Source organism: Haliotis rubra, unplaced genomic scaffold (genome assembly GCF_003918875.1).
Source record: "Haliotis rubra isolate DU_JTF1 unplaced genomic scaffold, ASM391887v1 Scf8, whole genome shotgun sequence".
Lineage (NCBI taxonomy): Eukaryota > Metazoa > Mollusca > Gastropoda > Lepetellida > Haliotidae > Haliotis > Haliotis rubra.
Genome location: NW_025767523.1, coordinates 438,853 through 463,009, shown reverse-complemented (window position 1 = coordinate 463,009; position 24,157 = coordinate 438,853). Strand labels below are relative to the sequence as shown.

The window sequence follows — 24,157 nt, the reverse complement described above, 5'->3', positions numbered from 1 at the left end:
TCTGACTAGATGTCTAGCATGTGATCACTCAAATCAACACTGTAGTTAAATATCCCAGGCTTTGGGCAAACAGACATGTGCAATCAACAACATACAGCATGTTTTTATTGCTCTAAAGTTCTGATAATTGAAATTTGTAAGGAGTTTCACTTTCAGTTTTAACTTTCAGTTTTAGATATTACTCCCGATATGAAAGTCGTTTTTGTCTGGACACATTTCCTACATGATATGGCACATATTTAAATATAGATTTAAAAATTGCACTTATATTGGAAATGAGTTTTTTAAAGATTTTTTTGTTTTATTTCCACTTTGATTTAAAGAGCTTTTGCTTTGGAAGTTACCAGTAACTCCAAATCAACGAAACCAATGATTAAATCTTGATTTATCAGCATCGATGGTATGGAGATAATATGTAGAAAAACAACCATGGTCTGACCTTGCACTGATCATGTTTCCTCATCTGCAATGTGCTTGTGATAGGTTAGTGTTGGTTTCCTGACAGTTAGGCAGCTGTTGAAGGAGTTAGTCATGCTACAGTTAGTCTCAGGAAGTTAGCCTTCCTGCCAGGCAGCACTGACTAATGTCTATGGACATACAAAGTAATACTTTCCTTATAATCAACAGGTCTAGTTAAGCCAATGGTAAGCTGGTTTATAATAGGAACGATTCATCTTATTTATATAAGCCCAGGGCTCCAGATAAGGGCCGTATCGGCGTATGTACGGATAAAAAATATGCACGATACGGTTGGAAATAATACAGAAAACGTAGCAGATATGCACCACGGCAGTGGTGTACGGTCTTAGAATCATTTACAGACGTATTTATCTGAAAGAGTATTGTTTTATTGTTTATTGACCTGTTTACACAGGACTAGCAATAGTGAGGTGCATATATGAAACGAAACACAAGATTACTGATACTCCATTAAATTCCATTCAGTACTCTAAGGCCAAACAAAAAAAATGTTGTGGTTCCGATTAGACCTCTTTAAAATTTAGGGTAGGAAGGTAGGGATTCTTTTTTTTTTATACATTTTTTAGAATTTTAGTACGAACTAATAACACATTTATCAATGTGTAATTGTTTATTCCATCAGACTTGTGGGCATCATGTCGTCTTTCTTTATCAGAATGACCAATGTCCGTTGGTGACAGGAAAAAACAATGGTATCTGAAAGCATATTTTATTCATACCTCTAAAAAAACTAGGGTCAGCACCAGAATTCAAGGGTCGGTCGGGTTATTGGAACCACAACATTTTGTTTTAGGCCTAAATGTACTCTTAAGGTTTTCCAGTACTCTTATATTGTAAAAATAAGGAGTTCGTACTCCTGATGTTGAAAAATTATCTAGAGCCCTGAAGCTGGAAATCATTATTTAAAATAATAAGCATTTCCTAGTTAGAGACTTGTGCAAGTCTAGAGAGACGCGTGCCCAGTGAGTCATGTCGTATAGTGTTTGCTGTGCTGATAGAGTGAATCAAATTATTGTAGTGTCATTATCAAATCTGTGTAATTAATTTTCTGATGATGTTGTCTTAGTATCTTATGCATTGATGATCATGTTGATGGGAGTTGAATGTTATCAACAATCCAAATAATATGTGATGCAATAATGTTTTCATGAGCATTTTGTTAAGTCAGGTGATCATATAAATGTTGTTGCATACTTTGGTTGTTGTTTGATGATTTTTCTGAATTAGATACAGGTGTCATTATTATGACTTTGATAAATGTGGCTACCAAACTACCTTTGATCACTGAAATGTAAAAATATTCTTTTCGCTTTGCAGTTGAAGAGACAATTAAATCATGCCAAATTGTCTGAAATAGAAAACTGTTTGATCGTGATTCATATTTGACCATAAGACATAGCTGAGCATCAGAGTGTGACAGTATCATTAGTCACTGTCAAGTTTACCTGTCACAGGTAACCAGACCACCTGTGAAGCAGGTGAACATTTGATTGCAATTGACATTGTGAGATGACAGGTCAGGGTCTTTGTTCAACACAGCCGCAAACCCTCGCCAGTTAATGGAAACTGTATTGAATCGCCCCAGAGTTTCAGTCATGTCCTATTGTCTGACCTGATACATAGCTGATTTAATAAGTCATGCTGCATACAAGCAGTTGACCCTTGAATATTAAAATATGGCTACCAGTGATGAATAAGAATGTACTTAAAGGACAGGCAGAGTGTTGTGGCCATGGTTGTGCAAAGTTGTTCATGGTGTTAAGGTCATTTTGACCGTGCAGGGTTAAGATTTAAGTCACATCGGCAGTATTTTAGCTATTTTAGCCATATCGGCAGTATTTTAGCCATATCATGACTAAAACAAGATATACATTCATGATACATAAACATAGATTATAAAAACATCAGGGCTCCAGATAATTTTTCATGATCAGGAGTACTTACTCCTTATTTTTTTCAATATAGGAGTACTGGAAAACAATAAGAGTACATTTACAGTACTGAATGGAATTTAACGGAGTATCAGTAGATTTGTGTTTCGTTTCATATATGCACCACAACATTGCTAATCTTGTGTAAAGAGGTCAATAAACAATAAAACAATACTGTTTCAGATAAATACGTCTGTAAATGATTCTAAGACCATACACCATTGCTGTGGTGCGTATCTGCTACGTTTTCTAAATTATTTCCTACCGTATCGTGCTTATTTTATATCCGTACATACGCCGATACGGCCCTTATCTGGAGCCCTGAACATAGTGAACAAACTGGTGTTAATCTTTTCCAGTTAGGTATTGTATGCGATTTATCATTCTAAGCCTATAGATTTTAGTGGCTTGATTTAATAAACAATGCTGATGAAGCAGTTCTTTGACCCCTGATACTAAATCATCCAGCATGTTCCCTTTTTACCATGTGTCTGACAGTGACGGGTTAACTGCCTGCCAATAGTTCTATTTCCATTTGGAATGTTAATGGATACCCTCTCATCGCATTGACAGATGATACTATAACCAGCTTGTGTGGAATCTTGCTGACCTTTCTCAATCAATAAGCCATTGGTCTCAACACTGACTGTCATTTCCTGTATTGATAAGTTGGGCTTTTGTCATTCAAGACTCATTTTACACAGATTTCTTTGAAATCAATAATGAATAAATGATTGATATTATATGTTGAACATGATAAATGTCACCTGTGTACAGAATTTACTGATTTCAGAAAAATAATCATCATATTTTTAATACATGCTGCCATTTAGAAAGTGGTCAAATGTAACGTGTTATTTTTGGAATAACACTTTCTCTGTGAAGCACAGATTCTGGTAATTTTGTTGAGTTGAGTCCTATCTGGAATTGAACCCACACTCAAGCATGTCTTTATTCCATTGAAATATATTTATATTTTTGATAAAAAGTCGCATGCAATTGTTTGTACAAAACCTATTTTTATTAAAAAGCATTTTTGTGGTGACTCAGTGTATACATGTTATATTTTTTAAAATCATAAATCTATTTCAATATATTTATTCCATATTTCATCCACAAAGGACATTTTTGTGCAAATACTGGCGATTAAAAAAAAGCGCCAAACTTCAATGGAATATGAATCTGATTATCCTACAAACTAAAGCTTCCCAGAGACACAGATGTGTATAATTGTACTAACTTCCTTAGCAAGCCATAGAACCTTAGGCTTCCTGAAAAACATAAACCTAATCATGTAATACACACTCAGATACACACAGAAGCCTGCTTTCTTTAGCAATGCATTTGTCTACAAAGTGCATGCATTTCACATGTGGCAGTGTTATAATTATACTATATTCCACAATGCAGCTGTTATTCCTAATGTGCTTAGTCAGCACTCAGCTGGAGCTTAGGCAACCATATTGCCCGTTAGGATATTCCGCTACAGTATTATCATGGATAAGTAGTTCTTTATATAAGTAGCAATTAGCTCTTGGTTACCCAAAGGGTCTTAGTGGTTACCGACTAATAGGGTTATGGTTTTAGAATTGTTTGTGTATACAAGATTGGTGTCGAGAAATATGATTTTAATGATCTTTTACATCACTGTTTCAACAGAATATACACATGCTTGAAAAGGAAATCAATATTTAGATTGTCAGTGGGTGTACGACAGCTGCACCTTCCATCTTTTCTCAGTGGTACCCACATTCCAGGTTGACGTCTTCAGTGTATCCTATTTTCTCTGGAACAGTCATGAGGAATGCATTACCATCGGAATGTACTCTGTGTGTTGAGTAACACACTGGCTATGTTTGTTTTGCTGACTGGCTGAGAACATCTTTTCCAGACTCGAGTTTACTGCTTCTCCCGTTTATGTCTACATCTTGCATAGTTTTTTGTGTTCTTTCTAGAAACACAGAAACCTGTTGATGTCTCTTTCAATAGGCAGGGCTCCAGATAAGGGCCGTATCGGCGTATGTACGGATATAAAATATGCACGATACGGTAGGAAATAATTTAGAAAACGTAGCAGATACGCACCACAGCAATGGTGTACGGTCTTAGAATCATTTAGAGACGTATTTATCTGAAAAAAAAAGTATTGTTTTATTGTTTATTGACCTGTTTACACAAGAGTAGCAATGTTGTGGTGCATATATGAAACGAAACACAAGATTACTGATAGTCCATAAGCTTCCAATCAGTACTCTAAATGTACACTCAAGGTTTTCCAGTACTCAATATTGAACAAATAAGGAATACGTACTCCTGATGTTGAAAAATTATCAGGAGCCCTGAATAGGGATAAGGAAAGCTAGTAAAAATTTCAAATTACGCTAAAATAAAACAGATCTTTAAACATTTTTAAATCTTATTCTGAATGTTAGGAATAGAAAGGAGTTGATTCCCTTTACTCTTGAGTCCTAGTTGCCATATCAGTATCTTATCTGTTATCATTCCAACATGTCCAGAATCTTATGGAGTCTGTGATAAGCCACTACTCCCACTGTGGTGAAGCTGTGGTCCATGATGTTGGTATATACAGGTAGGCATTGTTAAGTGGTGATACGGATAATGGAAGACAGATTGTAAGCAAGCAGCACATAGATCCTTCTTGGAGAGGGATAAGTGGCAGCTCTTGACTTCTCCTATACATAACAAACACCATATTGTGATGAAGTTTATTATACACAAGTTAGTGAAGCTCTTAGTGTAGTGAAACTGTATACATTATATACACATCTTGTTTCAAAAGAGTCCATAAGTTCATTTGGTGATGTCTTTCCTGTGCATTTGTTTTAAACTTTTAAAGAACCCCCAGTCCCAAATTAAATGTTATATGTAAAACTGCTATTTGTGGATTTGTATAATATATGCTAGTTTTATCTGTACGGAACAGCTTAATGATAAAAGTAAGTGGTGAAATGTTATAATCTGTATCTGATTGAACATATTCTTTTATTACTAGATATATAGGGCATATAACACAGATAATGCATGTGAATAGTGATTTTGGATTGTACCTAATATGAATCACTGGAGTGTCTGATCTTGAACCAGCTGTTTACAAACTGTCATATGGAATATTACTGGCTGCAGCATTAAATGACAGATAACAATATATCTTCCTCTAGTGACCTTACCGTGCTAATTTAGGGTTCCTCATCACAATGCGTTTTGCCAGTCGCAGCTACAACAGCTGAAGGACCTCATTCCAGCAGGTGAATGTAGACCGTATTCACCTGACCGGTGGTCAATAAACACAGCACAGCGCCACAGAGCTGGTGATAACGCCAGATAGATTCACTTTATTGGCAGGATCGAGTAGCTAATCTCTGTACATGGCTGATAATACATGAGTAGCGATTCTGTCACTTGTCAGCTAAAGGAGAACGTGTCCTATCACTGGTCCTGGGTTTTGTGGATCAAGGCCTGATTTACGCTCCTTGCTCAGATATTGTGAGGATCCCAATTCCCTATTTCAAAACATTCTGTACTACTATGTGTGAATGTTCTGTCCAGATGGACAAACGGCTTTAATAAAGCTATGACAATCAATAGTGGGTGTGGCGACAAATTGTCCAACTTTGTCCAAGTCCTGTTGCTGTACTTAGTCGTACACTGTAACAGCAGGACGATATTGACTGGGATATACTATGATATAATACCCATATCACATGCTGTCTTCTTACACCTCTCTCTCATAGTCTTGTTTATCATTATTTCACTCTCTGGGTAGCTTTAATTTATTTATTTTTAAAAGTAAATCTTTTTCTTTTGTACAGCCGATCTCTTTTGGTCAGCTTGAGGTGTAAAATATGGTCCTAAGGTCGAGGTTACAAGAGCTAGATACCCCCTCAAATCTGACATTAAATGAATGACATTGACATTGCTGTTCGGTACATATGAAAAGTGCTTTTCAGAATATTTATTTGAGTTGTTGGTTGACTCACACAATACATTTTAGGTCAAATAATGTCTTATAAATTGTTAACCCTACTCTCCAGTATCTCTCTGCCATATAGCTGGAATATTGCTGAGTCCGGCATAAAACTAAACTCATTCATTCACTCACTCCAGTATCACTCCATGTCACAGCACACTAACAGTGTTATCCCACTGATGCTGGGGATAGACTCAATGATTCAGACAGGTTCATTACCTGTCGTCTTTCTCCATGGTGACAAACGGGTCACTGATGCCTGATTGACCACATTATCACAATTAGTGTTAGATCTACCTACACCAGTGTCAGCAACATGAACCAGGATGTATGCAGGTGGAATTCAGGGCTTGCTGGAGGGGAGCCAAGAAAGATGTTAATCTGGATGGGTTGGGATTCAATCGGCCATGTCACAGCCACGCTGGTAGAAAACAATTTGTACAGGAAAACGCAAGCTATTGGCCCTGAAGGAGAATAATCAAAAGAAGTTGGGAGTTTGAAGATTTTGAAGGAGACAGCATCAGGTGTAGTGTTACTCTCTACTTTGAAAGTATCTATGGGATTACATGGTTGAGTTGCCTCGTGTTGGAGTCTGCTTGTCATTAACACACCTGGATTTGATTTCAGTCCTGGGTAATATATGAAACTCACTCATTGTGCCAAATCATATTGAATCTATGTTATGACACAGAAAGGGCAGATTGGGTAGCCTAGTAATTGAAGTGTTACTTACCACAATGAACACCTGTGTTTGAATCCCAGCGTGGTTACAAAATTGTGAAGATGTTTTTACTGTGAATCTTAGCTGTTCAAATAGTCTTTGTGCTTAAATCTTTATGACATGTTTTAAAGACATGTCACTTATCATATAAAACAGTTAAAAATGCTGTAAGGATCCTGTTTTCAATTGAAAATAATTTTATAGTTCACCTGAACCCTTTTATTTTCTAGTAATATTTTTGTGAATGAAAGTGATAGAATCAAGAGAATGTCAGCATTCAATTCCATCTAGATACAGGCTTGAGTTATGAAACATTAGGCTTTGTGTAAGAATTAAAAACTTTGTGGTTGTCAATTGAATGCTTGTATAGCTTTTGAAGTAATGACATGGGTAGATGCATGCTTGAATGTCTCTCAACAGACTGACACGACACCCTTGAGAGGCAAGGTAATCTATGGCTTGAGCTAGGAATGCAAAGCAAATGGACTGAGGTACTCGCTGTCACATCGGAGGATTTAGACTTTTGATGGATGTCCTGAAATCCTGGTACCTGAATTAAGAATTATTGCTAGTTTTCTGTTGTCATTGTTAAAGAGGGCTTCCTGTGACTGGATTTACGTTTTACTTTCTTTGAGACCCATAAAACCACTCTTGTGTTACAATGAATTATTTTATATGTGGCTTGAATGGTTTTAACTCTTGTACATGAAAATATGCCATTTTTGTTATCTCTTGAGTGAGTGAGTGAGTGTCTGAAACTTGGGTGTTGTTGATATAGGGACTGAAAACATCTCATAACTGGAATAGAAATTCAGGGTTTTAGTATGTTTGTCAAAGTCTTTTATTTGAATTGACTTTATGGGTTGAGTCTGTTGACTTAGGTCATGGGACTATTAAGTATTTTGATTGAACGGAGTGTCTGTATGGACATATCTGCTGGTCTGTCTTTTATAACACACGTGTTCTATGTCAGTGTGTACTGGGTTGGCATGCTATTATATTAGGTTACGTGCAGTAGTGCCTTTTCAATCATTCTCATAAGTCACTTTTAGAGGAGTGTTGAACTTCACATGGCTCATTAAATGTACGGTCTGAACAAGGATTTTCAATTTTTATTTCCAGTTTGTTGAACATGTAATGAAAACAAGTATGTCCGCTTTTGTAGCTCAGATTTTGGTGTTCAAAGCTGCACTAAGAGTCATTCCAGCTGTATGACAACAACCTGTACATAGTTGAGTCTAGTGTGTCACACAGTCCGTGAACTACCGTATAATTGAAAATTTTCGATGCATCTAATTTTCGAGGTTTCGAGGTTAGAAACGCAACCTTGAAAATATTATATCCATGAATTTTTGCCGAACTTCAAACTTTTGGATTAGATTTCCTATCGATAAGCATTTCAACTGCTGGCAACCAATGACTTCCTGACAAGCGCATTAACTCTGTAATGCCTGTCTACAACTAATCTTAACATTCAGTGACCCTGAATGGCCTGAATAAACAAACAACAGAAATGTGGTGTTGAGACAATTTAATTGTAATTCTAGCACGACAATGTGTGATACTCGATTCTGATTGGCTGAGAGCTCATCAAAACCGTACTTAAATGACAGTTTAAGGACCGCTAATTAAAGTGACCGATTCACCGCATATGAATACAACGAACTCGTTGACCCTATTGTTTGTAAACAAACATGTCGGACATCGGCAATTTCTATCTCGGCAGCATCTTTGGTGTTTTTGAAGTAAAAAGCGAATGGCTTGAAGAAGAATTTCTTGACCCTAATCCCAGTGAAGAAACTACGAAGCTGGAAAATTCGTCAGCAGTGCAAAAGCGGCAGTATATTCAAAGCGGGTCCAGATCTACGTGTGTTGACGCGTTCTGTTTTTAAATTACATTTAGCGGTCTTAAATCAATGATAAAGGACCGCAAAATTGAAAACAGAGTAGCTTTATCTTCTAATTGTCGGTCCAGAATAACATGCATTACAAAAATTAGGTAATTAGATCAGTGTCTTACATGTGAAGTCAAACCAACTGTCAATACACTTGATGTCACTCTCTGGCCAAACGGACTGCATCGGACTGCATTGGTGATGCCAGGTTTGATGATAAGCTCATCAGGGTTTTGTATAAACTATCTAAACAAATACCAACTATTTGATCTTCTGCATGGTTTCAATTTCGCTAAAGAGGTCAACTTCTCAGCTTTCTAACAACAACATAGTTTCAGCAGAGACCCATGCATACATGCTTATAGTTAGTTGTTAAGAAAACAATATCGTTATCGCATTTTGTTTATGGTGTATAGACTGATAGGTGTTAAGTTCAAATTGCATGTGGCCAGTAATCAAAGTTGTGTATTGCATATTGTCATTAGCAGACAGGCAGGCAGACACATAGGTGTCAATAAAACAGACATTGAGTTTTGTCTGTGACAACGACATATCTATATCACAGTTAGAAATTCTGTCAATGCTAAATAATGACATTGCTTTTAAGTATCAAACTGAGAAAGTGACTCGGTAAGGAGAACGTGTAGTGAAATAGACAAATGAAATTATATAAACAGTTAAATCGATAATCTACTGTCATAACGTATAAAAAGCTAGAGCCTGTGAAATATCAACAAAACATAGTGCTTCATCAAAAGCTCACATCAAAGCCTTCACCGAGTACTCACCGCCAGCGAAGCTTTTCCGTCTTGAAATGTCGAACGCCTCTCTGGTTGACACATAGCCGAGTAGATCTGATCCTAACAAGGTTCTTTTATGTAACGAGTAGATTATTTACTATTTGTTTTTATTAGACTACTCCTGCTCACGACCTTATAATCCGAACATCCCGCTTCCAAGCTGCGCGAACCTATTCACTGCGCATGCGCTATAAGTGCAGCCCATCCCAGCCCAGCGCAGCCCAGCTGCTGAAACCACTTTTCACCCCAAGCTGGGGTGAATGTAGTGAATCGTTTGAACTCTGATTTCGCGGGGGTTTCATCGCGTTATTTTTCAACTTTATAAGTTGAATTTGCATTTTTGATGATTTGTATTTGTAAGTCCATACCGAAAGGTATCACAATCTGCAAAGTTGTGTTTTACGTTGCATGTGACCTTTAAGTCACCTCCATCATATCAGCATATCAATCTTCGGATTGTCTTGTCCAAATTTGAATTTTCACACATTCCAAAAGCTTAAACATTGAGTGTTGATTTTAGCAAACACACAATGTCTTAATCACACACTGTAATCACTTGATGGTCATTTTAATGAACATACACAGTTTTAGTCGAAAACATTAGTTACGATTTAGTTAGGTTACTGCTCCCCAGTTCTGGATAGGCGGCTTGTTGATGGGAGCACAGCTCCACGTCTGCTCTTCAGTGGCAGATGTACAGTGGTAGTGTCTCACAGTGCCTCATACCAAACTGAGCTGGCACAGTGTCAAGAACCAGTATGTTTTCAGGCTGGCCAAATCCTGCACACTGTGAGGGTATCATGTTGCAGGGTATTAGACTTTACCGTTTCTGATTAGTGGTTTGAGTGACTCTGGTTTAATGCTGCTTTGAACAGTAGTCCAGCTGTATCACAGTATGTCGGCTATATCACCGTAGTCCAGCTATATCACTGTAGTCCAGCTGTATCACAGTATGTCAGCTTGATGTGGAAGGAAAGCCTGAAGTGATGCAGGCCGTAGATGGGAACGGAACACAATCAGGACGAATGTAATTCAAATCCATGGTGATAGGTTCCTGGCATGCCCATGGGATGCAACTCTGCAGATTTAATTGCTGAGCCTTTTACAACCTGCCACCACCTGATGGTCGATGTTGCAAGCATTGTCCACATCATTAGGGCATCCTGTCACTAAGTCTGACCACGTGGTCCCATGTGATTGTCTCTCACTTGCTGGGTACCAAGGTGGACTATGTATTGGCAGCGTGTAGTTACTGGCAATGAAAATGAATGTGATTTGCTGATTGCATGTGCATATGACAATTTTCAAGCTATTGTTGATTTAAACAAAAAGGTTGGACTTTTCTTTCTATCATCGTGTCTTTTGTGAAAGACTTGCTGTGAAAATATTTATATCATGAGTCTTACCTGAATGAATAATTTCAGTTACCTACAGGCATAATAATATAGAAGTCTTTCCTTAATGACGGAAAGCAGAGATTGTTTTTGTTAATTAAAGGAAACATATTTATTTTGTGAACTAGTTAATTCTGGAACCAAATGGCACAGTTTTGCTCAAACAAATGGATGAAGTAAATTTTTCAAAGCCAAGTGCCATCTGTCTTCTCATCATGTTCTCAGTTTCCCAAGCAAATTAATTAGCTTCAAAACTCTGACCTCTGTGAGCTACCTTTTGCAACAGTTCGCCTGTAGTGTCACCTGTTCTAGAGATCTGTAGTCTCACCTGTCTGGCCTGTTAACTCATTTAGAGGACACACCAATCAGCATATGGAATTTCTCTGTGTGTTGATGGTGGTTGAGGTGGTTAAATCTTGTTTCATCTCCTCATCAAGGAGGTGCCATGTCTTTCAGTCAAGTCACCCCTCTTTCGATCAAACACTAGCGGGCCCATGTGCGAAATACGCATTATATCGGAAAGCGTACGTTAAATCTAGAAATCATCATCATTGAGGTGCCCAGTAATCACCTGTCACCAGGCTCTGTAGTGATGTTACTCATGATCCTGAAGGATGCTGTGTGGTAGATAACGTGGTTAAAGCATTATCTTCTCATTCTTAATGCCTGGGTTTTAATTCCATCTGAGTACTAAGTGTGAAACCCATCTTGTGATGTCACCCTTGATGATATTTGTGGAATATTACTAAAAGAGACCTAAAACTTTATTATACACATATTCAGAAGAATTTGGGGGATGGTGAGGTAGGTGATGGGGAAGTTGAAATGTTTCCTTGTCAGACCGAAAGTATGTTTCAAATCTCAACATGGGTTCAGCGTGTTAAGTCCTCTCTTCGTGTCTTCTGAGATGATACTGCTTGAAAATATAAGGAAATGGTCTGAAACCACATGCAGTTTGTGGAAGGAGAATAACAAAAAATAAATTAGATTTGGAGCAGTTAACAAATTAGCTGCTGTGTTTGATGTGCCAACTTAAAGTAACACAAACATCAGTACTTCTGACATGAGACCGCCTCCGTGGTGTAGTGGTTAAAGCGTCTGCCCGGAGAGCGGAAGGTCGCGGGTTTGATCCCCGACCGCGTCATACCAAAAGACGTTAAAATATGGTACTTGTTGGTCCCTGCCTGGCGCTCGGCATTAATGGGTACAACAAGGCCTGGTCGGCTCGGGAGTCAGTATAATGTCTGAGTGGGGTATTCATGCTTCACTGCGGTATGGTATCTCAGTGGGCTAGCACTATAAAACCAGCTTCATTCTGGGCTAGTACAAGCAGCCGCACATACACATACACACGCATGCACGTCGTCATATGAGCGAAATATTCCCAAGCACGACGTTAAACTCAATTTCACCTCACCTCACCTCACTTCTGACATGAGCCTTTCTTAGGCCTGTCTTATTTGTGCAACCTTTACACTGTTTGCAGGAGTTTCTAATGACCCTTACTGTGCAACACCCTGCCCTTAGTTAAACATAAAGAAAAGTTCAGTATGTGGACAAAAAAGGCCTGTCCTTCATGAGATACAAAAGGTACAAGGTGTCTCACTCAATGTGAGTGCCTTCTGTAGTAATCATCTCACTCACTCTCTAACTCTTTCACTCACTCACTCTCACTATCCAACGAATGACCTGTTTTGGTATAAAATCAGAAGACATTTTAAAATTAATTTCAGATTACAATTCAGCTTTTCTTTAATTATTTCTTTGCATGTGAAGCCCATTTCCGGTGTTCCCTGCTGGAATATTGCTAAAAGTGGCGTATAACCATACTCACTCACTCTTTGCAAATACAATCCAAATGATTGTGTGATCGGTAATTTAGAATATTGATGAGTAATTGAAGAAACATAACTTAATGGATGGCAACTTCTAGTTTATTGTGACTGAATAACAGCTTGATATAACAGTGTAAGAATAAACTTGGAAACTTCACTAAACACAAGTTGTATGTTTCCTGACAACCCAAGTAATTCCTTACTGTCATGTTCAATTGGATGTTTAATGTGTATTTCCACCTGATCCCTGCTACATTTTAGTTCATGTCCCAACCCTATTGTGATTAGTCTGCTGTGTGACATCAGGGAAGAGGGCATGTCATATCCCTTGTCCTCTGGCCCAAACCCGTGACACATCAATTTGGCTGTTTGACTAAGGTCAAGCTAACTATACAGTGACTACTCGTGAGAAATCACAACTGGTGACTAGTCGTCTCCGTTAATCCTTGCACAGACAAGCCATGTCAAATCGTGGGAGCAGTGTCACCCTCCTTCTCCGAGACAAATGAATGCTATGATGTCATTGGACACGTTCTGTTGGCCCCCCCTTCCCTGTGTGTGTGAGATAATCGTTAGGTAACCCATGGCCAGTGACACATCTTTGCCTCCAGGAGTGGAGAGTTCTGTTGCTGGCCTCCGTTCACGACTAATCAGTGAATCATCCCTAGCCTGGCGGCACTCCGTTAAATGGCCTTATTTGGATTTAATTCCGTTTTGCAATATTTGGGATGTTCATCATTATGCCATTCAGACCTGCATTGAAGTTTTGTTTGTGAGTTTGTTTTAAGAATTTAATTCTTATGGTAGTAAAACTTTCATGGAATAAATCCATAACGAGTTAAAAACATTTTATAGTCTTAACAGTGCATACTTGTTTGGGCTGTATTAAACACCTTTGTTATCTACCTATGGGCATATTAGAGCAGGGGTGGTGGGGTAGCCTTGTGGTTAAAGCGTTCGCTTGTCACACCAAAGACCCGGGTTCAATTCCCCACATAGGTTCTGTGTGTGAAGCCCATTTCTGGTGTCCCCCGCTGTGATATTGCTGGAATTATTGGTAAAAAGCGGCGTAAAACCTTGCTCGCGCACTCACTCACTATTATAGCCAGAAACATTCTATTTGGAGTTTTCGATCAGGAACATATTACAACATATTACAACAGTAGTAAAGTACATGATTTAGTGTTTTGTTGGTGGACATTTCGTTGACAGGTAACTGTTCTATTTCAATGTCACTTGGATTATTACACGTAGTTAGCACTCCATTGCATGTAAAGGCAACTAAAACTTTCTGGAGGACGACTTTGAGTCTATTCAGTGGGCATCATCATCCCTGACTGCTTGATGTGGGTCTGTCTGGTCCACATCTACTGAATTGTCAACAGGCCTATTAATAAGGTGTAATGAAGCTGACATCCCTGCCATACTCACTCCTTCCATCCACCGTGTGATACAATGCTGTGGTATTATACCATTAGACATTACCTGGTGATAGTGTTGCCAGGAAGTCAGCCCACGTTGCTGCACCGGCCCTGTCATTCAGACCTCTCTGTACGGGAAATACTTGTGTGTATGTGAAGTAATCAGCCCAACACACACACCCCTTACGGAATTCCTGCTTGTGCCTGTTCTTACAGCTCAAATTTGATATATTTGTGACCATGATATGGACCTGCTGTATGTATTGCCCTCTGTTAACAAGGGTAAATTCATGAAGCTTGACACTGATGTTATTATGATTATCTCTGATTGGTATGTAATAATTAGTATTTAATAATTCAGATGAATTAATTGCTATTGAGTCCACCTTACAATTGGCTACAGTAAAGTAATAAACATACACATACTTTTTAAAAATATTTTTGTTTGTTTTACACAATTTTAAAAAATATTTTATTATATGAGTTATTTTTTAATAAAAGTGAAGAAAATGTGTACAGAACAAGAAAAAACAAATTGGTCTTGCCTTAAATTGATGCAACCATGTATGATGAAAAATGGATCGGATCTTTCTTAGAGATTTAAGAAAAATGAAATCACCTTCATGAATTGTCTGTGTATACAAGTATATGAACTCTGATTGCCCTACAGCTGTTCAGTGTCAGGTGTTTTGTGTTTGTATTATTGATCATCTATTGACTGTCTGATCACTTAGTCTGTACATGTGTTAATGTAGGTATCGGTGACTCAGTGTTAGGGAAATAGTACCGGGATGGACACACTGCACTGATGTGTGGCTTTAATAAGTGATAACGCTGTGAGAAGCTGACCAGTGTTCGCTGGTGTAGAGTATATAGACACAAGGCTGGGTGGACGCTGTAGGCAGGCAGAAGGATTGCCTTCATTTTGTTTCATGAGGTTCAAAGGCTGCTTTAAGAGGTGGAAAGTTTGCTCTCTTTGTGTTCATTATGATGGGGTTGTACCAAGAGAGCTTTCACATTTTGGGTGCTATTTTTGAATTTGTCTCTTGGAAGATGTTAGTATTTTTCTAGTAGCCTTTCTTGAGGAGTCCTATATTTGACATCTTTATGAAATGAACACATTTTGTTGTTTGAGAACTGGGTTAGTTTCTTAATGTACTGAGTGAAAGTTAGTGTGAAGTTATTACTGAAACCCCAAAGATGTTGAATAAATTGAAGAATGTCACTGTTATTAATCCCAGCTTTTACATATTGAAGCAAGGATATGGAAAAGATTCAAACAATGTTCCATGGTCTGGGTTATTTGACTGAAGACAATAAGTTTGAAAGATGACAGAATTCAATACATTTTAACTTACACTGTAGATACATTATAAAATCATTTTGACGTAGGTCAACTCACTCACTCACTCACTCACTCACTCACTCACTCACTCACTCACTCACTCACTCACTCACTCACTCACTCACTCACTCACTCACTCACTCACTCACTCACTCACTCACTCACTCACTCACTCACCTACAGAGCACATCACCCTGCAGACTGTTTAAATGTATTCTCAGCAGGAGGGTAGATGTCGCTCATAGCAACTGGTTTACATACAACAGACATTAGCCAGGCCATGTGCAGAAGAGTCCATTTCAATACAGGTGTGCCACTGTGGAATTCAGTATCTGCCAACTCAGCATGTTATGGGGGTCCCTTCAAGACACAGTAGCATATTTGCCTTCATCTGTTACCATGGTAACTGCACACAGATCATTGGCTTCAGCAGGATAATTTCTATGTTGTTTGTGTGCTTGGCATGTATTGGATATGTGGCCAGGGATTCTATAATCTGGCATCTCAAGTGTGAAATATGGTGATTGTTTTTTTTGTGAACTTGACTTACGAACCTGCTCTACTGCTTTACTGGTATGGTGAGATTTTGTTAACAAAATTCAGTGTTTCATGCAAACACCTGCTGACGGTATACAACATAATATGCCTGGAAGACATGGCTACTAGCACTACCTAGCTAAAGTTGGTTTTAGATGCCACTGTATCATTTTCCCTCTAATGGCACAACAAAGAGCACACATGTAAACAATATATTTGTTTTCTCAAACTAGATTTCAAATCCTCACTTGTGTTGTATTCGCAATCAAATCTGGGAAAACTCTTCCTATAGGTAAACCTGTTTTAACCTGTAGCTGTCAAACTTGATGTGTCAAATTCCTGGTTGTCCCAAACTCAGTTCACAGCTCCAAGAATTAAAACCCATGATGGTCCGGGTTTGAATGAGCCTTCAGTAACCCATGCTTGTCGTAAGAGGCGACTAACGGGATCGGGTGGATCAGGCTCGCTGGCTTGGTTGACACGTCATCGGTACCCGAATTGCGCAGCAGAGGCCCAGATAAGCTGCGTATCGGGTAAAATACGCATAGAAAATTTCCAATTACACATTGAAAAATAATTGTTGCGTACCAATTCGCATTTAAAATGTTAGATCATGCATAAAAGTTTAAAACAAATGCGTCACGGAATATATTTATAAAAATAACTTGCGTAATGAAAAAGACATCGATTGCTATCAAGTTGTACTGTTAGTATAGGACTAGTGTTGTACTGTCAGTATAGGATGAGTGATTTTTTATGAAATCATTTCCATTATATTTAAGTTGGTTTTGATTAGGTATGACATGAGGCAGAACATACCTGCTTAGTAAACTTACTCAATGACATAATACTTAAGTGAGTAAAATGACTGAAATACGCACATATTTGAAAGCAGTGGGTAATGGAAAATGAAATACCCACTCAACATTCATAATACCCACTCCAAAAAAATACAGTGGGTACAGTACCCACATGAGCTAAATCTTATCTGGAGCTCTGCTTGATAAATCGAGCTATTATTCTGGTCAAGGTGTTAAGATAAACCCTGCTACCTTATTTTGAATATGATCTAATTATAGCCGCATCATGATTTTTATTAATTCCGAGTACTTCAACAGAGTGAGATAACTTGGTACTCAATGCCCATGCAATATCTCTGTTATCAGGCCACTTGTGTAACACATCAACAGTGATACCCAACTGCTTTGACAGGATAGTCTGGTGTCTGATGTCACCATGGTGTAGTGGCCATGTGTATCAAACAAGAAGTTGTTTTTGTATCCTGATGGGCTGTTGTACCAGCTTCACCTGCTCTGATTAGCCAGTACAATGTCTACATTGTATCGCATGTATTTCCACCCCCCTTTCCAACTCAGACCCTCCACTGAGTGTATGTCAGGGCCTTTCACCCAGCTTCAGTCGGGGAGCTGTGGGGAGTCGTACATAATACCGGATTCAGGTAAAGCAAACTTGCAAAGGCCTCTTAACCTCTGTAGACTCTCGTGGAAATAGTTTCTTGGTGAATCAAGAGTTCAGCCACCTCAGCACTCTGTAAAACAGAGTGTGTTTGGTCCTAGATAACAAGGCTGCCCTAAACACAAGGAAACAATGCCAAGGAAATGATTTAGTGACTCTCACTTTCATTAGGATGTGATTAATTTTCTTGGCCTAATACCTGTTCTTGATAGTGTTCAGAACATGTTTGTGGGTGTGGCTTGGCTCCATGTTACGGAATCAGAGGTTATTAATTGTACTGTTTAAACCATGCAGGTGATGTATTGGTATCGAGGTTAAAAGGGACATTTTCAAATTTGTGTCAAATGTGATCCCAAATTAATCATTCTCAGAGTAAAAAGTTAGTTTTTACGCACAAACTGCCCTTTGTTGTGACTAAACTTTCAAAGATTTTCCTTGATAATAACCGTCTGTCTTTGTCATTACCAGTTTCATTCATCATGTTAAAATTGGATTGATTTCATTTTGTCATAAGCTTTAGATGACGCCTGTAGTTTTTCTAGCATTGTCCATAAATTGGTTAGTTGTGCCACCAATTAAATCTAGACAGCATTTCAGGAAAATAAAGCACAGGCTAGGAAAAATACTCGTGTTTCTGGTTATGATCAACCAGTCATTTGACCATAACCCTGAGATAATATATTTTACTCTGTTACCTAACCATCAAGAAACCCCATTCAGAGTTACATTAGATTTATGCATATGTTTTAACCCATCTTCATCTCAATACGTGTATTTTATCTAGACAGGTATCTGTAGGTATGGTAGGGGTTAGGACTTCAATTAGAGAGTAGAGAGCTCTTCTGTCCCATCCCTTCAACTCCACTGTTGTAGGATGTGTCGACCAGGTGTTAAGAGACACCTGTAGGTGCAGTGAGGGTATCAGGAAGGTGTTAACGAGCTCTCACCTGTGTTGGGGGAGGCAGTGTACTGGATGCTCAGGTGACCCCAATGAAGATGTCCTCAAAGTAGCGACTCGCTCAGCATCTCCACAAACTTGGTCGGTCACGTTCTGCCACCTAGGTGTGAACACTGGCTCGTTCATTGAGTCGTCAGTTCATTCATGTAGAGGAAGAAGCTGTTCTTTGACAACTGTCATCACCCTTTCATTTAGACTTATGTACGTGACAGGTCAGGCTTTCACTGATCCATTCTAATAGATATTTAGTACTTTTTTACTTGATATTCTACAATGAGAGAATATCACATAAAAGGCAATGATAAATCTGTTCTTTCAGCTTGTTTGGCAGTGATATATTTGAAATAAAGTCAAATACTTCAGGTAATATATACCTGTGATTGAGTTTCTATGTAATTGGTGATGTAGGCTTCAGAAAGGGAGGAACTTTTGCAAGGTGAAATAATGAGAATCTTTGATTAATTTCTAATGGCTTTAATCACGGTAAAACCCTATGCCCACAAGGGATAGATGATGCTTTTATCAGAACCTGTTTTTCATAGATCTGAGCTGGTATGTTACAAACATATCAGATTTAATACCCTCAGGTAGTATCTGTGCTGCAAACCAACATCAATGGTATGAGTATTGAGTACCCATCTTCCCTAGAGTGAGAATACCTACACCATGGTATCACATTGAAAAGCTGTCCATACAGTGCTTTCACAGGCAGCAGTGAGAAAAGGGGACCCTTACTATAACCCTATGAATTGTTACAAATTGAAGTTGGAAAAGATCTACTAATTTAGGAAAAACAGCAGCCAAAACCCTCATGAAAGTTGCAGTGACCTCCCAACCTCTGTGTCGCATTACTGGTAATAAATATGAGTACCTGGTATGATGATAGATGCAGTGTTTTTGCTAATATATACAGTGTATTTTTTTAATATACATAGCTTGTCGTACAAGGCGACTAACAGGATCAGGTGGTCAGGCTCGCTGACTTGGTTGACACATGTCATCGGTTCCCATTTGCGCAGATCGATGCTCATGCTGTTGATCACTGGATTGTCTGGTCCATGCTCGATTATTTACAGACCGCCGCCATATAGCTGGAATATTGCTGAGAGTGGTGTAAAACTAAACTCACTGACTTTATATACATAGTTTTTTTATCTTTAAGTTTATTTATGTATGTAAATATCCAAGGGTTTTTCATGCATACATTTTGAGGGGAATTTTGTTGTAGTTTTCCTCAGTATCATGGTAGGGTAAATTTCCAGTTTGTGGCTTGATGGTTTGGTCCAATGCAGTTTTGACATAGGGGAATGTGGTAACAGGCGACCTCTGCACCTCCTGTTTTCGTTCTGACTTGACATTTGCTGACAAGCCCTTCACAGTATTGATGTGAGATACCCTGCAGACCTTACCATGTACTTGCCACTGAAACAGACCCACATCACACGCAAATGTCACCCTCCATCACAGGGAGCATGTCAAAAGTTAAAATGTGTATTAAAATATAAATACCAAGATTTTTGTTATGAATTTAGTCCAAGTTTAAGACAAAACAAAAATTTGTTAAATATTGTAAAATAGGATTAAATATTGTGATAATGTCTCAGTAAGTAAACGGCATGATATTGTACTTAATTGGTTTTGAGAAAACCTTTGTCCATGTTGGAAGGGTGACTGTAGCCATTTTGACATCTCCCATGTTGTTGACATATCTGAGATTTATTCCCCATCATGTGTTTGTGTTTACACCAGCAACTATTCCTGGAATGGACAGCCACAGCATTCAGTCTGAACATCGCCCTACCTGGCATAGCCTATGTTCACAATGTAATGTGTGACTTCAATAGCAGTTTGTTGCTATGAAATTCAGGATATTTTGAAATGAATAAAATAAATATTTCCTGATCAGCATTGATATGATAAAAATGCAGGGATGACTGTATAGGATTAGAATTAATAATAATAATGATCTTAGCATGCAGTCATTTTAATCATCATCAGGCTTTAAACACTTTGGGGGAGGTGGGGTAGCCTAGTGGTTAAAGTGTTCGCTTGTCACGCCAAAGGCCCGGGTTCAAATCGCCACATGGGTACAATGTCTGAAGCCAATTTCTGGTGTCCCCTGCCATGATATTGCTGGAATGTTGCTAAAAGCGGCGTAAAACCCAACTCACTCATGTGTTAATGATTAAGTTCAGAATTGGATGTATGTCAAAGTCCTTATATCTGCCATTTAAATAGGAACTAAATGATTATTAACAAGTATTTTCACCACTTTAGTAAGTACCTAATTAACAAACAAATAGGCCTTGATAGTAAAAAGGTTCATAAACAGAGATATCATCTAAGACTGTAATCCCCTGTACATGGTGTGTATCCTGTTTATTCCACGTCTTATCAGCCATATATCATCTATACGTGAAGGTAAACTGAAGCGGAGAATAACCCTCATTACACCCCTGCCAGTGCCTGACATGCTGTCTACAGCCATTCAGACCCACTCATTGGAAACTTGCACAAAGTAATGGCTTTTCATGCTCAGTCACAGGCATACGCGGATTTGGGGTGCGAGAACCAAGTTTATCGGACCCTTGTACCATATGATTATTTGTTAGGGCGAGTGCACAAGGGATATAGTGGGGCAGATAGTCAGTGTCATAACTGCCTGTCTTGTAATCCAAACTCCTCTTACTTGATCCCTGGGATTTTGTGATAAGGACTGACAACATTTGCTAGTGTTTGATGGATGACTCTATGCTAATTGTGTGCTTTAAAGGGGAAATGGGAAAGATCAAAGATTGGAGATTGAAGAAGATATAAGGGTTTTAATAAAGGTTTACAGAGCAATCTGTATTGAAGTTTGCCTTGGATACAGTAAAATGCCTAAACAGCTTGACAGGACTGCTAGATTTGCCCTCTTACATTATGCTGAAATACACTAACTGAAATACTCATGAATGATTTAAGTACAGAATTTTGAAGAGGTTTAAATTATTTAATTTAGAATTAAAGAAAAGAAAAGTGAACCAGTTAACAGGTGAGTATGATTGTGTAGTAAAACTGTACCGCATGAAGGAAATAGCGATTATTATAACCATAGGATCACATACATAGTGTACAATGTGTAACTAAATGGCCTTATGTAGAAATGTATAACATGTATAAGTACTATATGTTGTGTATAACTTGTGGGCATGGTGTATTAACCCTTTGCTGTCATCAAATGGTTAATTGTTTGTTTCAGCTGTTTAGGGTTGATTTTCAATCAGAGTACTTATATAGTAACCTGTTTTATAGTCATGTCCTTTGCCACAAACTGCATGAGATGAGTGTGAAGAAGTTTAATAGAGTAGTGAGCATGGTTTTGGTAGATTTTTGTCAGAAAACACTTACTTATTTTGATAGTTTAATGACTATTTATGTCTGAAGATTCAGGAATATATTTTCTTCTTTTTGGGAGAATGGACACTCAGATTTCAGCTTGTTTTCATGATTATCAATTTTCTGTGCAAAAAATTATTAATAATTTTTTTCTTTGACAATATTTTTCACATTAGTGTTATTTTTCTTTTGTATTTATTTCAATATATTCACTATATTCAAATATGCATTATCATGATATTATTGCAGTAACATGAGCAATACAGCTTGTTTTAGCTTACTTGTATTAAAGAAAGATTAAGTTAGGTTAATGGTTGAGAGTTTTGCTTGTCTACATAAGACATGGATTTGAGTTATGGAAAAAATGCACTGTGTAAAGGCAATTCTTGATAAGCCTGTACAGCATTGCTGGAATTCTGCTTACCTTACCCAGCCTGAGTCAGTCACTTCCTGAGCTACACAGTAAAGCCACTGTTTCATGATTGGACTGACTGCTGTGCAGGACCATTCACAGATAAGAAACTAACAGTTTCTTTGTTTATTGAGACAATATGTCACAGATTAAGTATCTCAATATAGAGTACCACACACTTTCGTTATACAGGATGAATAGGTGTATTGAATATTGTTGGCCAAACCAACATGCTGTTAAGTGGTCTAAATATATATCCTTGCCAAACCAGTTAGTTTAGGAACAATGTTTACACAAACCTTTGAAATTCTGATGCATATGGAATTTGAATAATTGATGGGAAACTTTTTTCATATTCAGTGGTTACTTTCAGAATGTGGATGTGCATGCTTTTGATGGAAAATTTATGTACACTGGAATATTTATAGCTTTAGTTAAGCATGAACTATGTTTGCTTGACATTTTGTGTAGAACTAGATATATCAATAGCTTGTAGTTTTATTATTTTTCATTCCTTAGAGCTTTAAATGTTATTTGTTCATAAAAGTACATCAACAAAGTATCCCGAATACTATGTTTTGACAGTATACCCCTTTTAAGTTGTCATTGTCAATTTGCAGCTTCCATGAAATTACATGTTCAAAAATGCATAGTCATTTTGTTGAAAGTGTGAATGTGTCATTCGTTGCTGAAGTTTTTGTGAACTCCATGTGCGAATCCAGACTGAGTTTGACCCAATATCAATGTCCTTTTTCATTTGTCATGCAAGAGTTATCTCCCTTCTTCAGTTATCATCTCTGTTTCATTGGATCGACTTCTAAGTAATTTACCCTGTCAAGCTTCATGTGCTCTGTCATGTCATGGTAGTCTGAAATGTGTATGTGTTCATAAGTGTTGTTATTAAATGGTTTTGTTGGATAATCCTACATTTCATCTTGCCTTGTGAAACTAGTTGCATAGCAACCATACAAATTTAAGAAACTTTGTGCCTGTATGGTTATATTTGTTAACAAAAACTATTGACATTTCATTGATCACATTAATGATATTCAAATATTGATTTCCAAAATTCTGTTGCTTTTTTGTGAAGTACTACTGAGATGATGAAGCCAAGATGAAACGTGGGATTTAGTGGAATTAGATTGTGATATGGCATCAATGGATGTCACTTTTGTTCAAATAATATCCTCTAGTTGTAAATTTGTTTTGTCTTCAGAGGTGGCTCAACTATCCAGCCAGCATATGACAAATTTCCCGTCAACCAGTTTGCGGGAGGACAAAGCCCAGGACAGGGAAGTTTCCAGTCCTCACAGGTGAGACTATCACTTTGATAGGGTATACACCGCTTGATACAGTATGCATTCCTTGATACAGCACACACACTTTAATTCATTGAACAAACCCTGATAGATTACATACACCATGATTCAGTCCACACTACTTGAAAGAGCATACCCTTTGATTTGGACTCACATTTTGACAGAGCTTACACATGCTGATTTGGCATAATTTTGGTGTGGTTTTTCATAATAGTTGCAGCAGTGTTTCAGCACCATTTACACATCAAGCACACACTCCACACACCA

General features: G+C 38.0%; 1 protein-coding gene across 4 annotated transcripts in view; it reads left to right on the top strand.

Moving 5' to 3' along the window:
* The window catches only part of LOC124261400 (LIM domain-binding protein 3-like), a 55,106-nt gene that overhangs the window by 6,589 nt on the left and 24,360 nt on the right, over window positions 1–24,157 (top strand). For 3 of the 4 annotated variants that reach the window (XM_046695715.1, XM_046695714.1, XM_046695717.1), the window contains exons 3-4: window positions 21,783–21,815; window positions 23,788–23,884. In XM_046695715.1, the coding sequence (XP_046551671.1) occupies window positions 21,783–21,815; window positions 23,788–23,884 (130 nt within the window). The remainder of the gene's footprint in view (window positions 1–21,782; window positions 21,816–23,787; window positions 23,885–24,157) is intronic. The other variant, XM_046695716.1, reaches the window with a different exon arrangement.